This window comes from Radiomyces spectabilis (assembly GCF_025331425.1).
Source record: "Radiomyces spectabilis strain NRRL 2753 chromosome Unknown BYT42scaffold_1, whole genome shotgun sequence".
Taxonomy (NCBI): Eukaryota; Fungi; Mucoromycota; class Mucoromycetes; order Mucorales; family Radiomycetaceae; genus Radiomyces; species Radiomyces spectabilis.
In genome coordinates this window covers 2227822-2240048 of record NW_026251926.1, presented here as the reverse complement: position 1 = coordinate 2240048, position 12227 = coordinate 2227822, and the positions used below count along the sequence as shown (strand labels likewise).

Below are 12227 nucleotides of genomic sequence, written 5' to 3'. Positions count from 1 at the left end.
ATCGTCTATTTCTTGTTGGCCATTTTTTCGTTTTGTTCTTGTTTCCACAGACTTTGCAAGGGTTGGAATGCTTTGCCTGGCTGATCTCTCAAATAATACAATTTCGCACGTCGGAACTTGAGTTCGTTGGGTGCTTGAAGCACTTTGACGCTCTTCAACAGGGGAGAATACAAGGAATACCGTTGTTCGACACCGATGCGCATAACAATGTTACGCAATGTGAAAGAAGTGTCGATGCCTTTGCGTCGAATAGCAATACAGACGCCCATGAACGTGGAAGAAGTAGATTCGCCCGGTCCATTCAAGGTTTCGACCATCAAAATGCTGCCAGGTTTGACACCTTGGGGATTCTTGCGATCGAAGAGCTCAGCTCGTCCGTCGGTATTCGCTTTTTGAATCTGCTGTTGTGTAATGAGTTCCATAACGTTGCCCTTGGTCGAGGCTGAAGTGGCTGTCGCCGCCGTGGTGTATGGTGCTATGGAACGATCAGTATCTGCTTACCCCACCCACTGAAATCCAATTTCTTCCTACTTACATCGAGCCACACATGCAGGTCTTGCCAATGCGAATCTTGGCAGCGCTAATCGTGCCACGGCATTCTTCAACGTATTCATACTAGTCAAGAAATTTAACAAGCACCAAAAACACAAAAAAAGCGGCAAAAACAGGGTCAGTTACGACAGGCCAACGCCCGATGTTGTTGACATGAAAATTTAAAAGTCACACATCCGCCAATTGGTAATTCCCAGCCCGCACTTTGTTCACTCGTGAAACTACCCACCTATCCATACTGTGAATAATATGGCTGAAGCTCAACAAGACCAACAATATGCCCAAATGCAACAATACCAGCAATTCTTACAAAACGATTCCCATTCAGTCCTTCTTGTAACGGCTGGATACGATAATACCGTACGGTTTTGGGAAGCACTGAGCGGCATATGTTCGCGCACCATTCAACATGCAGACTCGGTGAGAAAACCCTAGTCTACGCTTTTAACATGGAATCAAGTTTTTGTTAACGAACCCATTTTTCAATCTTTGGCGATATACAGCAAGTCAATCGCTTGTGTATCTCCCCCGATAAGACCATTCTTGCTGCTGCAGGCAACCATTCAGTGAGACTCTACGATATCAACAGCTCCAACGGCAACCCCGTAAGTTTGGCTGCCCGATGTTGAAACGGGGAAAGCGTCAAAGTGAGCTTGGATTGACGATTCGATAAAACGTTGTGACGACGCAGTTTGTTGTGTTTGGTGATCACACGGGCAACGTCACAGCGACAGGTTTCCATGATGAAGGACGGTGGATGTTTACCGCCAGCGAAGACGGGCATTTGAAAATATGGGATACTAGGTATGTGCTGAACAGGGGGAACCAAAATGCCTTTCTTGAGCAGTAACAGAGCATTAACTCATGATGAAAAGATCTGGACGTACGCCTGTATTGACGCGGGATTTTGATAATGGAGCACCGATCAACGATGCAGTCATGCATGCCAATCAGGGCGAATTGATTACATGCGATCAGAACGGCAGTGTAAAAATCTGGGATCTTACCGCCCATGCTTGTACGCATGAATTGGTTCCTGAAGAAGGAGTAGCGATGCGATCGGTGAGCGTAGCATCGGATGGATCCATTCTCGTGGCAGCCAATAACAAGGTAACTGAGAAACCAAAGCATGTTTGCATAGAGGAGAAAGAAGTCTGATTACATGGAGTTTTTATTAGGGTAACTGTTATGTATGGAAAATGTCGAATAATGCCGAATTATCAGACATTGAGCCGTTGCATAAATGGTCGGCGCATGAAGATTACATCCTACGATGCGTACTGAGTCCCGATACAAAGCAAGTATCATGGTTTCCATGTGAACAAGCTACAAGCTAACCAATCGACAGACTTTTAGCCACATGTTCTGCGGATAAAACAGTGAAAATATGGAATATGGAGAATCACTATAAATTGGAAATGACACTGACAGGGCATCAACGATGGGTGTGGGATTGTGCTTTTTCCGCCGATTCAGCGTATTTAGTGACAGGTAATCTTCCTTACGCATGAAAAATATACAGTAACTAATTCGCGGGTGGTTGATTTTTTAGCATCGTCAGATCATGTTGCCAGGCTTTGGGAATTATCGCAGGGCGAAACCATTCGACAATACAATGGACATAACAAGGCGGCGGTTTGTGTTGCTCTCAACGATCTTTCAGTTGGCTATTCATAGAAACTCGTGCATGCCTGTATCATCAAATCATGTTTTCCTTTTTCTTCAATATATACCAATGTTCTCTCGGAATATGTAGTGGTGAAGCAAGGGCAAAAATGCAGGAAATGCAGAAATAGATGCCTATCTGATTAGTCCATCCATCATGGATGGTGAAAAGAGATCAAAATCAAGGCTAATGAACTCGTGAAGGAAACCTGGAAGATCAAGACGAAGGATGCTGTGTTTGCGCCAAGCAAAACCATGATTCATCCTTGTTTTGTTGAGGAAACTTGAAATTGCGGTGATTTAAAGGGAAACCACAAGAGATACGGTAATAATTCTCCTTAAGGTAAGACGTTTGTGTAATGCCCACTTCATGCACATCTCTTGCTTTGTTTGTCGCTTTAATTCGCGCGTGCGACAAATACATTGTTTGGCTTGACCCCAATGTAAAAAGTACAGCGAATAATCATGGTTCACAAATCAATCAAGCTGAAGCTTGCACCACCACCACGACTCGTCATCAACACCATTCCCAGATTGGGTTGACAATCAAAGATACGGGACGCGGGAAGCAAGAGAAGAGATGGATGTTACAGGTTGTATCATGGTGTAATAGAAGAAAAGAAAGCAGGTAGGTCCAACCGTACCGGGAATGCTTTGGTTGGAAGAACTGGATGAACCTTGTTTTAGTCCGGCGGAGAAATGAGGTGGTTTCCTTTTGTTTTTGGGCGTGGCCGAAGCTTCGGATCATGGTGGGACAATATGACGAGGAAGAAAGTGATAATGACACTTCTCCCTTTTGTTGAGCCCATAGTATCCTTTCCAGACAAGTGCATGATACTCGGCGCAAAAGGTTCATGTAGCATCATTTATTGATTCAGACAACCGACAAACTGTTAAAAATGGTGCCAGGCCATCCTTCATCCTTCTATTTACAGTGTACATACACAGTATGTCTTTGTTTTGTCATTTAGCGTCACAGAATCAGGCGATAAATGATGGCGTATATGATCCGATTTGCACAGTGCCGATCCCACGATAGCAACTTTTTATAGCCTTAGTTATCTTAATTGCTGTTGAATGATGATGGATGGACTGTATGAGTGACGGGCGGTAGAAGTGTTGATTCCGCGGTTGGGATAGTCAGCCAGTATCGCCCTATTTTTGTGTCACACACACACACACAAAAAGAATCGTTGTCTGCCCAACGAACCGTGTGCTGACAGAATGATAAATCTAGACTCTTAACCGGCTTGGATCGGTTCAATATCATATGGCGTCGTCGCATCAGCCAGGATATCATGTAACAAAGAAGTCATCAATACATAGACCGTGGATCATGAGACTTATCTTGAATCCGCGATTGGCATCCGAATGAACCGACGAAAAAAGAGGATGCTTAAATTCAGCAACCGCTCAACCTTTTTTTTTTTGTTCATCAATCGTCATGGTTCTCCGCTTCATTTCGTGCTCGGGACACACCTCAATAGCGTTTTATAGAACGTGCCACTCCTCTTTTTGGAATGTGCCATTGCATACGATTTTTTCAGGGCATGATCTTCTTTTTCCCGACGGGTGAAAAAGCCTTGGCAGATTTAGCAGACCATTGTATCGCTTCATGGTTGCCCTTATTCTCTCCGTACAGTATACTGAATTTTATCAATGATATCATGTAAGATTAGATCGGTGACTAGTGGCGAAACAATAAGCACAATGAGAAAACCCCGCTTCATGATCATCCAACAGAAAATGTGACGCAACGGTGATCCTGGCAATAGATGATTTCCCTGAGACTTCTGGTATGCATGGTACTCGGTTTTTTTAAAGAGCGAATTGGACCGTCTTATTCGTCAGATTATGCCATGGTTACAGTGATTGGGATCATTAGTTGCCATGTCGTGAGCAATAAGAAGAGGATGAGGCCGTAACATAGCCACGGAAAAAGAGTGAGAAGTTGGGTAGATGGGTCCCAGCATGTGATAGGCGTGTGCAATCGATCGCTCAGGTTGGTTCGTTTCAGTAAGGTTTTTGCCTTTTTACTCCTTTTGTACCAAGTTGAGTAATAAGCATAATTAAAAACGGATTTGCAGTGTTGCATGGTGACTCAAAAAGAATGACGCCGATGCTGTCTTCCAACACTCAGCAGCGGGGACCAGCCCCACATTGTTGAGAAATTCAGTGTCATATTGATGCCTTTTGCGGAAACCGTTGAAACACCGCATAGCCATTCTCACGTAATCGTGGCTCGAATGACCGGGCCTGGAGGGAAGAATTGGCGATGAAGCCGATGATTTCACATGAAAATAGTCAGCATTCATGATAAAAAAGAGGATTGAACCATCAATCAGCGTCTTTTTTTCTTAGTAATTCTTCTTCTTCTTCTTCCTCGCTTACTTTGTCTCTGCCACAAAGAAAAGAAAAAAGAGCCTTTTTTGTACCGCTTTTCAATATTCTTTTTCCAATTATTGTCTCCTGACTTACTTTTTTTTTTTTTTTTTTCCAATCGCTGAAAATCCGTTTTATCCGTCGGGATCGCAAAAAAAAAAAAGCGCAAGGGAAAAATCTCAAACTATAAACAACAACCGACATAAATAACACACTCTCCGAGACCTATTTAAAATCGTATCAGATTCGAAAAAACAAACATGTCTTCCAGTTCTTCTTCTCAACAACGTTTGAACCAGCTTACTTCTCATTTAACTACCATGGAAGGTAAGTTTCTGAAATGAATCTTTGGCCCATGACCGCCATGAACATCTCGCACAAAATTTCATAACCGCAAAAATTTATCCTTTTTTTTTTTTGTGTTCCCATTACCATAAAACGCAACACCAGGTTCTTCTGCCTCTATTTTCCAACAAGTCCCTAAAGCCGCCCCGGACGCGATCTTCCATCTGACTGCTCAGTACAAAGCCGATACCGATCCCAAGAAAATCAATGTTGGTGTAGGCGCTTATCGAACCGATGAACTGAAGCCTTATGTATTGCCCGTGGTAAAAAAGGTATGTGTTGTGTTATGTGTGTAAGGATCGGTCGGGTAAAGCGGGTTTACTCATGGTAAACCCTGGAATTTCTCTGATTAGGCCGATGCGATCTTGTTCAATAACAAAGACTTGGATCATGAATACCAACCGATCGCCGGTACCCCCTCGTTTACCAACGCAGCCGTCAAGTTGATCCTCGGTGAAGACAGTGTCGCGATTCGTGAGCATCGTGCCGTAGGTGTGCAGACCATTTCCGGCACTGGAGCCAATCACACAGGGGCTGTCTTCCTTTCACAATACTACAAGAAGAGTAATCACTGCTACATTTCCAATCCTACATGGGCCAATCATCGCAATATATTTTCGATGGCCGGTTTCCAAGTGAACACTTATCCATACTGGAACGACAAGACACGCGGCTTGGATTTTGAAGGCATGCTGCAGTGTATGCGGGATGCCCCTGATGGCTCCGTTTACATCTTGCATGCTTGCGCACATAACCCGACCGGGGTCGATCCCACCATGGAACAATGGCGTGAAATCGCTGATGTCATGCAATCCAAAGGCCACTTCCCCTTCTTTGATTGTGCCTATCAAGGTTTCGCCTCGGGCGATCTTGACCGTGATGCTGCGGCCGTTCGTTACTTTGTCGAAAGAGGATTCGAATTATTCGTGGCGCAATCGTTTGCGAAAAACTTTGGCCTCTATGGTAAGTCATTCTCTCTCGCTCTTTTGGGATTCAATGCCCGATCGTATGATGTCGTGACACATGCTGACACAATTTTTTTTTACTGTTTCTCCTTTGCAGGTGAACGTACCGGTAATTTGACAATTGTTGGAAAATCACCTCAGGTGGCGCAACACATTTTGTCACAGATTGAGATTGCGCAGCGTGCGGAAATTTCAAACCCTCCTGCCTATGGTGCACGTATTGTCGATATTGTTCTGAATGATGCCGCACTGTATGCCGAATGGAAGGAAAACCTGAAATACATGTCCAATCGTATCAAGGAAATGCGCCACGCCCTTCGCAGTCGACTGGAAGAATTACAAACGCCAGGCCAGTGGAATCACACCACTGATCAGATCGGCATGTTCTCTTTCACCGGTCTCAAAGGTAAATCGTTAATCTAATATGGAGATGGGAGAAAAAGCAAGCGTTATTTTTCACACGTTACTGATCAATATTATCAATCATGACAGCTCCTCAAGTCAAGGTGCTCAAGGAGAAATATCACATTTACATGACGGATAACGGACGTGTCTCCATGGCGGGTCTTTCAACCACAAATGTCGACTACTTTGCGAGAGCCGTGGATGATGTCGTCAGAAATGTTTCTGTATAAAAGAACCCCCAATTTTAGCTTGCATGATAATCGTCATTCTTTACATCCAATACATTCATTAATTTACGTGCTTCAAAGTCGTCCTTTGTGAATTTGTTCTTCAGTGCAATGATGCCTTCGTAGAATGGTCCAGATAGTAAATTTACTTTTGCCAAAATCTTGCATGGTTTCCGCAGCTTGTTTTATAATTGTCGCAGTCTGCCCATAGCACATATCGAAAGTTGAAGATGACAGCTTACTGGTTTTCCGACGTCGCAGCAGGCTAATCCTTTAACAGAATCAGACTCTTCTGCAAGATTCATTCGCAAGATTCATTCATATGTGTCCGAGTCGCATGCCTTTGCTAGTGAACATGACTGAATAAGCTGTTCGGCGACAGCCATGGTTTGAGAGTGTCCTGCATTGCCAGGCACTGGTGCGACTTTCCTCTTTTGATCATGACTGTAGAAACAGTCACACTTAGTTTCGGTTGAAATTGAGCGTGCGCCAATGCATTTTCGACCCTTTCGATTCACCCAACGCTCGATATCCCGTCAACTGTGTCAGGATGAAGCAACGATTTAATGCCTTGGACATTCGGGCCACCGTGATCAATCTGCGAGCTAGGTAATATTTGCTTTGTATACATTAAAACCGAAAACACAAAGACACTCATTTGTTCAACTGAATGGCCGTTTTCCTTGCACAGACTCATTGGTGTCCGTCTGCAAAACATTTATGATGTCAATGCCAAGACGTTTCTCTTCAAGTTTGCAAAGGTAGGCTTATCATGTCGGAATGTCTTTCCAAATGCACCTTTTCTTTATACTCATAATCTCGAAGCCCGACGATAAAGAACTTGTTTTGATCGAATCCGGCACACGCATTCACACCACTCAATTTAGCCGAGAAAAGTCGTCCATGCCGTCCATGTTTTGTGCAAAGGTAAAAAGCTGGCGCAGTACATAGTCATGTTGGGATGTTATCGGCTTACGAAAATGTAATTTTAGCTTCGTAAACATCTTCGTACGCGACGCTTGACCAATGTACGTCAACTGGGTGTCGATCGTATCGTTGATTTTGAATTTGCCGGTGGCGAGAAAACCATGGGTTATCACGTCATTGCCGAGTTTTATGCTTCTGTAAGGGGTTCATCGCGAGGATACATGTCAATTCTATGGTTTACTAACGGGATATATAGGGTAATATTATCCTGACGGATCAAGATTACCGTATCTTGGCATTGTTGCGTGTTGTACAGGGCAACGAAAACATAAAGATGGCTGTGGGAGAAATTTACAGCACGCAATCGGTATTGCGTGAGTTCTCCAAAGTGGAAATGCACCATTTGCAGTCGGCTTTGGCCAAGGCAGGCCCAAAGGATACGCTTAAAAAAGTACTTAATATCGCATTCGGTACGTGAAACGATCGCTTGTGGTTTGAGAGAATGAAACCAATCGTAATGCATCATTTATTTTCACAGATTACGGTCCAGCAATGATTGAACATATTATTTTGGAAGCCAATCTTAATCCGAATATGAAAGTAGCTACAGAGTTCGATACATCCGACAGTAAGTGTTTACTACATGCGGCAGATAGGGAGAAATGAATGAGCAGGGTGACTAAAATCGCCAACTTGTTCAGATTCGCCAATGTTGCAAGCTCTGAAGGATGCTTTTGACAAGGGAGATCAAATGGTGGAAGCCACTGGAAGCGCTGTTCCAAAGGTAGGTGCACTAAAGAGTGACGTGGGGCTTGTCATGGTGAGCTCACAAGGAGATCATTTTAGGGATACATTGTCTTGTTTGGCGATAAAAAGGAGCCAGTGGAAGGTGAAGAAGAAGCCATGGAAATGTAAGGATCGTCGATTGCTGCGGCAGGTAGCTTTATGCATTACTGACTGATGCCATATATAGCTACGACGAGTTCCATCCCTATTTGTATAAACAACATGCATCCAGGGCGTATAAGGAATTTCCTACCTTTGATGCCGCAGTAGATCAGTTCTTTTCGGCTATTGAAGCTCAGAAGCTCGAATTAAAAGCACGCCAACAGGTAAAGTGAACCTTTGATTTCTCCATTTCTCTAGGAAATCTCCCCCCAATGCATCTGATAAATGACCATTTTATTGTACGTCAGGAAGAAGCCGCTTTGAAGAAACTTGAATCTGTCCGCAAGGAGCAAGAAAGCCGTGTGGAAGGACTTCTTCAACAGCAAATGACAAATACGCGGAAAGCTCAATTAATCGAGCTGAATCTTCCAATGGTGGATGCCGCCATTACCATCATCCGAAATGCGGTAGCCAGTCAAATGGACTGGAAGGATCTTGAAGGACTGGTCAAGAACGAAAAGAAGCACGGTAATCCTATCGCCTTGATCATCGATTCCTTGAAATTAAAGACAAATCAAATCACTCTTATGCTAACGTAAGCGCGGGTACTTGAAAAAAACTGCAACTAACTCACTGACAATCATCATCATTTTAAAAAGGGATCCTGAAGCACTGGAGGATGAAGAGAGCGATGAGGACGAGAGTGATGAGGAAGAAGACGATGACGACGGAGATACAAGTCGTTCCACGAAGAAAGAACCAGAAGTGTACCTTGTAGATGTCGAGCTTTCACTCACGGCTTTCGCCAATGCTCGCAAGTATTACGAACAAAAGAAAACGACCGCATCCAAGCATGATAAAACCATTGCTGCATCCTCCAAGGTATGTGTCACAGAGTACAGTTTTTTTTATTAGATGTTTTTAATTTCCATGGTTACGGCTAGGCTTTGAAATCGGCGGAACGCAAAATTCGACAAGATTTGAAAGAGACGAAAATTACGGCCAGTATCAACAAGATCCGTAAACCGTTTTGGTTTGAAAAGTTTTTGTGGTTCATTTCCACCGAAGGTCACCTTGTGATTGCAGGCCGTGATATGCAGCAGAATGAAATAATTGTCAAACGTTATCTTGCCAAAGGTGAGTCTTTGCAGAGGGGGATTTGTGCTAAAGTAAAATGGAATATCGCTTACACCAACCGTTTCTTTACACAGATGACGTCTATGTCCATGCTGATCTCCATGGCGCGGCCTCTGTTGTGGTAAAGAATAAACCGCAAGCTGTCGGTCAGCCTATTCCCCCAAGTACGCTTTTCCAAGCCGGTGTTATGTCCGTGTGTCAAAGTAAAGCTTGGGATGCCAAAATCGTTACCAGCGCCTATTGGGTGTACCCGGATCAGGTAAGAAATTGGATCCTATGATAGTTCAGGGCATATTGAGAAGAAACCGAGAGCTAACATTTTTATGCAGGTCTCCAAATCTGCGCCAACGGGAGAGTATTTGACGACGGGTAGCTTTATGATTCGTGGCAAAAAGAATTTCTTGCCTCCTGTTCAATTGGTATATGGATTTGGCTATCTATTCAAGCTCGATGAGTCTTCGGTTGGCAACCATATCAGCGAGCAGAAACGCTTGGAACAATCGGATTCGCCCGCCAATGAACCAGTGACATCATCGTCTCCATCCGCTGTCGAATCTGAATCAGGAATGGCTACGCCCGGATCCGTCACTGAGGAAACCACCACCTCCCCATCGGAATCGAGCCCTGGTACGCCATTGCCAGAAGAAAGCAAGCCGGTCGCTGACGACGCCTCCGGAGAACGTGCTAAGTCCGTCGGAGCTGCAGATGAACATGATACCGAAAGCAGTGAGGAATCAGACAGCAGCGACGATGAAAACGCATTCCCAGACACCCAACTGGCCTCTGGGTTACCGCAAAGCACGACTGAAACACCAGAAGCGGCCTCCGAGGCATGGAATAAGTATGACCTCGAAGAGTACGGCGAAGATAAATCATTGCCCGCGTTTGCTCAACCCCAACCTTCCTCTACGGCCTCACCGGTGAGTCAGCCTAGATATTAGCAAATGCAGGCAGATGAATTGATGTTCTCTTTTTTTTTCTGCTTTTTCATTGACAGAACAAGCGATTTATGTCGGCCAAGGAGCGTCGTCAGTTGAAAAAGGGACAAAAGCCTACTGATGGGTCACCGGATACTGGTTCCTCCAAACCCGAACAGCAGAAAACCACCACCAACAACAAGCCGAAGGATAAGGTGAGAGTAGGCAATCAAGAGTGATAAGATACATAACAGCCTGACTAAATAGACAATGTGTCATGCGCATTAGACAACAAAGCAGGCCCCACCCCCACCCACGCGTGGCCGTCGATCCAAGGCCAAAAAGATTAAAGAAAAATATGCAGATCAGGATGAAGAAGAACGGCAACTTCGTATGGAAATTCTTGGCGTAAGTACAATAACAGCCTTGATTCTCACAAAATATGCACCGAACATGCATGCTCATTTAATCACTATGTGATGTTTTCTAGTCTAACAAGGGACCACAACCCAAGGGCAAGAAGGCAAAAAAGGAAGCCAAAGCCAAAGCCGAAGCTGAGCGATTAGCCAAGACCAAGAAGGAGCAAGAACAAAAAGCGCAAGATGAACGCGAACGGGAGAAGGCCACGGGAGAGCAAGCAGTGGATACGGATCAGCCACAGAACCCCGAAGCAGTAGGGGAAGAAAAAGACACGGAGATGATCCGACAGTTGCTCAAGGAAGAAAATATTACCATGCTGGAAGCTGACGAAATTGTAAGTCGACGGATGCAACTTGCTGGGAGGAGTAGTACGCTCATTTAAGATGGATCCTTTAGGCCAACTTGTCTGTACTGGATTCCTTGACCGCGAACCCTTTGCCTGAAGATATAATACATTTTGCTATCCCCGTCTGCGCACCGTATCAAGCACTGCAAAAATATAAATACAAGGTGAAATTAACTCCGGGATCGCTCAAACGTGGCAAAGGTAGGCAGATACAGAGTCATCACGCATAAAGATGTCAGGAACACTTCTTTAATCGCTTCATTGATTAGCCATCAAGCAAGCACAGTCTGTGTTTATGAATGCACAAGAAGCGACTAATCGAGAAAAAGAACTCATGAAGGGCGTGCCCGACATGGAGGCCATCAATACCATGATGAGCAAGGTCAAAGTTTCTGCTCCCAACTTGGAAATGAACAAACGCAAGAAGGGCAAAAAATAGATTACATTTAGAAATCCGACTATTTTCCACAGTTTTTTGTGTGTATATCATCAAAAATAACATTCTTATTTATCATTATGGGTTTCTTTCTTTTATCAATTTATTAGCAAGTCAAATGGCAAATATGGAGAAGCAATATGGCTAAATATGAGAGATAAAAACTGGCAAAATGATAAATCCCAAATCCATGGGGTGAAACGGAAGAAAAATGGACAAGTAGAACTCAGTATGGCAGTATATCTGTATCAACAAAAGAGCGTATTAATTAAGAAAGTTATGCCTGAGCGTTTTATCCATTCTGTAAACCGTCGTAAAAGGGAAGGTCCGCTGTTTCAGTGAAGCCTTGGCTTTTTACTTTTTATGCTCCGCTGCTTTTTTTACTGCTGTGAGATAGTGCATAATAAAAAAATAGGGTGCTTTTTTTGGGCTTTTTATAATTTCTATCAACTTTACGAGATATGCTCCTCGATCAGTGCCATTAAATACCTATTTAAATACGTCTACAAAGGCCATGATCGCACCATGGTTAGTTTGCGTGCTCAGGAGCAACAGCAACAGCAGCAAGAGGTCGATGCGACAGTGTTTTGCGCAACATCCACTCAAACCAGGTTT

The 12227-nt window shown here is 44.0% G+C and overlaps 5 protein-coding genes across 5 annotated transcripts; 4 read left to right on the top strand and 1 right to left on the bottom strand.

Moving 5' to 3' along the window:
* Nucleotides 1-5: 5 nt before the first annotated feature.
* On the bottom strand, nucleotides 6-614 carry BYT42DRAFT_609826 (translation protein SH3-like domain-containing protein; the record flags this gene model as incomplete). The annotated part of the gene is made up of 2 exons (XM_051571318.1): nucleotides 6-475; nucleotides 536-614. 2 exons carry the CDS (start codon nucleotides 612-614, stop codon nucleotides 6-8), a joined length of 549 nt encoding a protein of 182 aa, XP_051428609.1.
* A 187-nt stretch (nucleotides 615-801) lies between these two features.
* On the top strand, nucleotides 802-2229 carry BYT42DRAFT_609825 (quinon protein alcohol dehydrogenase-like superfamily; the record flags this gene model as incomplete). The annotated part of the gene is made up of 7 exons (XM_051571317.1): nucleotides 802-972; nucleotides 1056-1157; nucleotides 1244-1356; nucleotides 1428-1662; nucleotides 1731-1869; nucleotides 1933-2043; nucleotides 2105-2229. 7 exons carry the CDS (start codon nucleotides 802-804, stop codon nucleotides 2227-2229), a joined length of 996 nt encoding a protein of 331 aa, XP_051428608.1.
* Nucleotides 2230-2545: 316 nt separating this feature from the next.
* BYT42DRAFT_553252 (uncharacterized protein) lies at nucleotides 2546-2943 on the top strand. Its single transcript, XM_051566460.1, has one exon. The coding sequence runs from the start codon at nucleotides 2577-2579 to the stop codon at nucleotides 2847-2849; it is 273 nt and encodes a 90-aa protein (XP_051428607.1). The 5' UTR covers nucleotides 2546-2576; the 3' UTR covers nucleotides 2850-2943.
* A 1775-nt stretch (nucleotides 2944-4718) lies between these two features.
* Nucleotides 4719-6760, top strand: BYT42DRAFT_553247 (aspartate aminotransferase). Its single transcript, XM_051566459.1, has 6 exons — nucleotides 4719-4926; nucleotides 5050-5216; nucleotides 5298-5907; nucleotides 6007-6315; nucleotides 6402-6680; nucleotides 6742-6760. Exons 1-5 carry the CDS (start codon nucleotides 4860-4862, stop codon nucleotides 6542-6544), a joined length of 1296 nt encoding a protein of 431 aa, XP_051428606.1. The 5' UTR covers nucleotides 4719-4859; the 3' UTR covers nucleotides 6545-6680; nucleotides 6742-6760.
* A 299-nt stretch (nucleotides 6761-7059) lies between these two features.
* Nucleotides 7060-11693, top strand: BYT42DRAFT_553241 (fibronectin-binding protein A N-terminus-domain-containing protein). Its single transcript, XM_051566458.1, has 19 exons — nucleotides 7060-7150; nucleotides 7233-7302; nucleotides 7367-7468; nucleotides 7534-7665; nucleotides 7725-7938; nucleotides 8007-8096; nucleotides 8170-8252; nucleotides 8315-8379; nucleotides 8442-8580; nucleotides 8665-8951; nucleotides 9016-9238; nucleotides 9301-9493; nucleotides 9568-9752; nucleotides 9823-10413; nucleotides 10491-10625; nucleotides 10699-10818; nucleotides 10901-11164; nucleotides 11227-11377; nucleotides 11446-11693. The coding sequence occupies exons 1-19, from the start codon at nucleotides 7092-7094 to the stop codon at nucleotides 11613-11615; spliced, it is 3273 nt and encodes a 1090-aa protein (XP_051428605.1). The 5' UTR covers nucleotides 7060-7091; the 3' UTR covers nucleotides 11616-11693.
* Nucleotides 11694-12227: the final 534 nt, after the last annotated feature.

What these genes read in the sequence shown, in the direction of transcription:
- BYT42DRAFT_553252 (XM_051566460.1), top strand. Translation starts at nt 2,577, where the DNA reads ATGCCCACTTCATGCACATCTCTTGCTTTGTTTGTCGCTTTAATTCGC.
- BYT42DRAFT_553247 (XM_051566459.1), top strand. Translation starts at nt 4,860, where the DNA reads ATGTCTTCCAGTTCTTCTTCTCAACAACGTTTGAACCAGCTTACTTCT. An exon ending in TCATTTAACTACCATGGAAG is followed by an intron (nt 4,927 to 5,049) that starts GTAAGTTTCTGA and finishes ACGCAACACCAG; the next exon opens with GTTCTTCTGCCTCTATTTTC. An exon ending in CTCTTTCACCGGTCTCAAAG is followed by an intron (nt 6,316 to 6,401) that starts GTAAATCGTTAA and finishes CAATCATGACAG; the next exon opens with CTCCTCAAGTCAAGGTGCTC.
- BYT42DRAFT_553241 (XM_051566458.1), top strand. Translation starts at nt 7,092, where the DNA reads ATGAAGCAACGATTTAATGCCTTGGACATTCGGGCCACCGTGATCAAT. An exon ending in CAAATCACTCTTATGCTAAC is followed by an intron (nt 8,952 to 9,015) that starts GTAAGCGCGGGT and finishes CATTTTAAAAAG; the next exon opens with GGATCCTGAAGCACTGGAGG. An exon ending in CAAACGTTATCTTGCCAAAG is followed by an intron (nt 9,494 to 9,567) that starts GTGAGTCTTTGC and finishes TTCTTTACACAG; the next exon opens with ATGACGTCTATGTCCATGCT.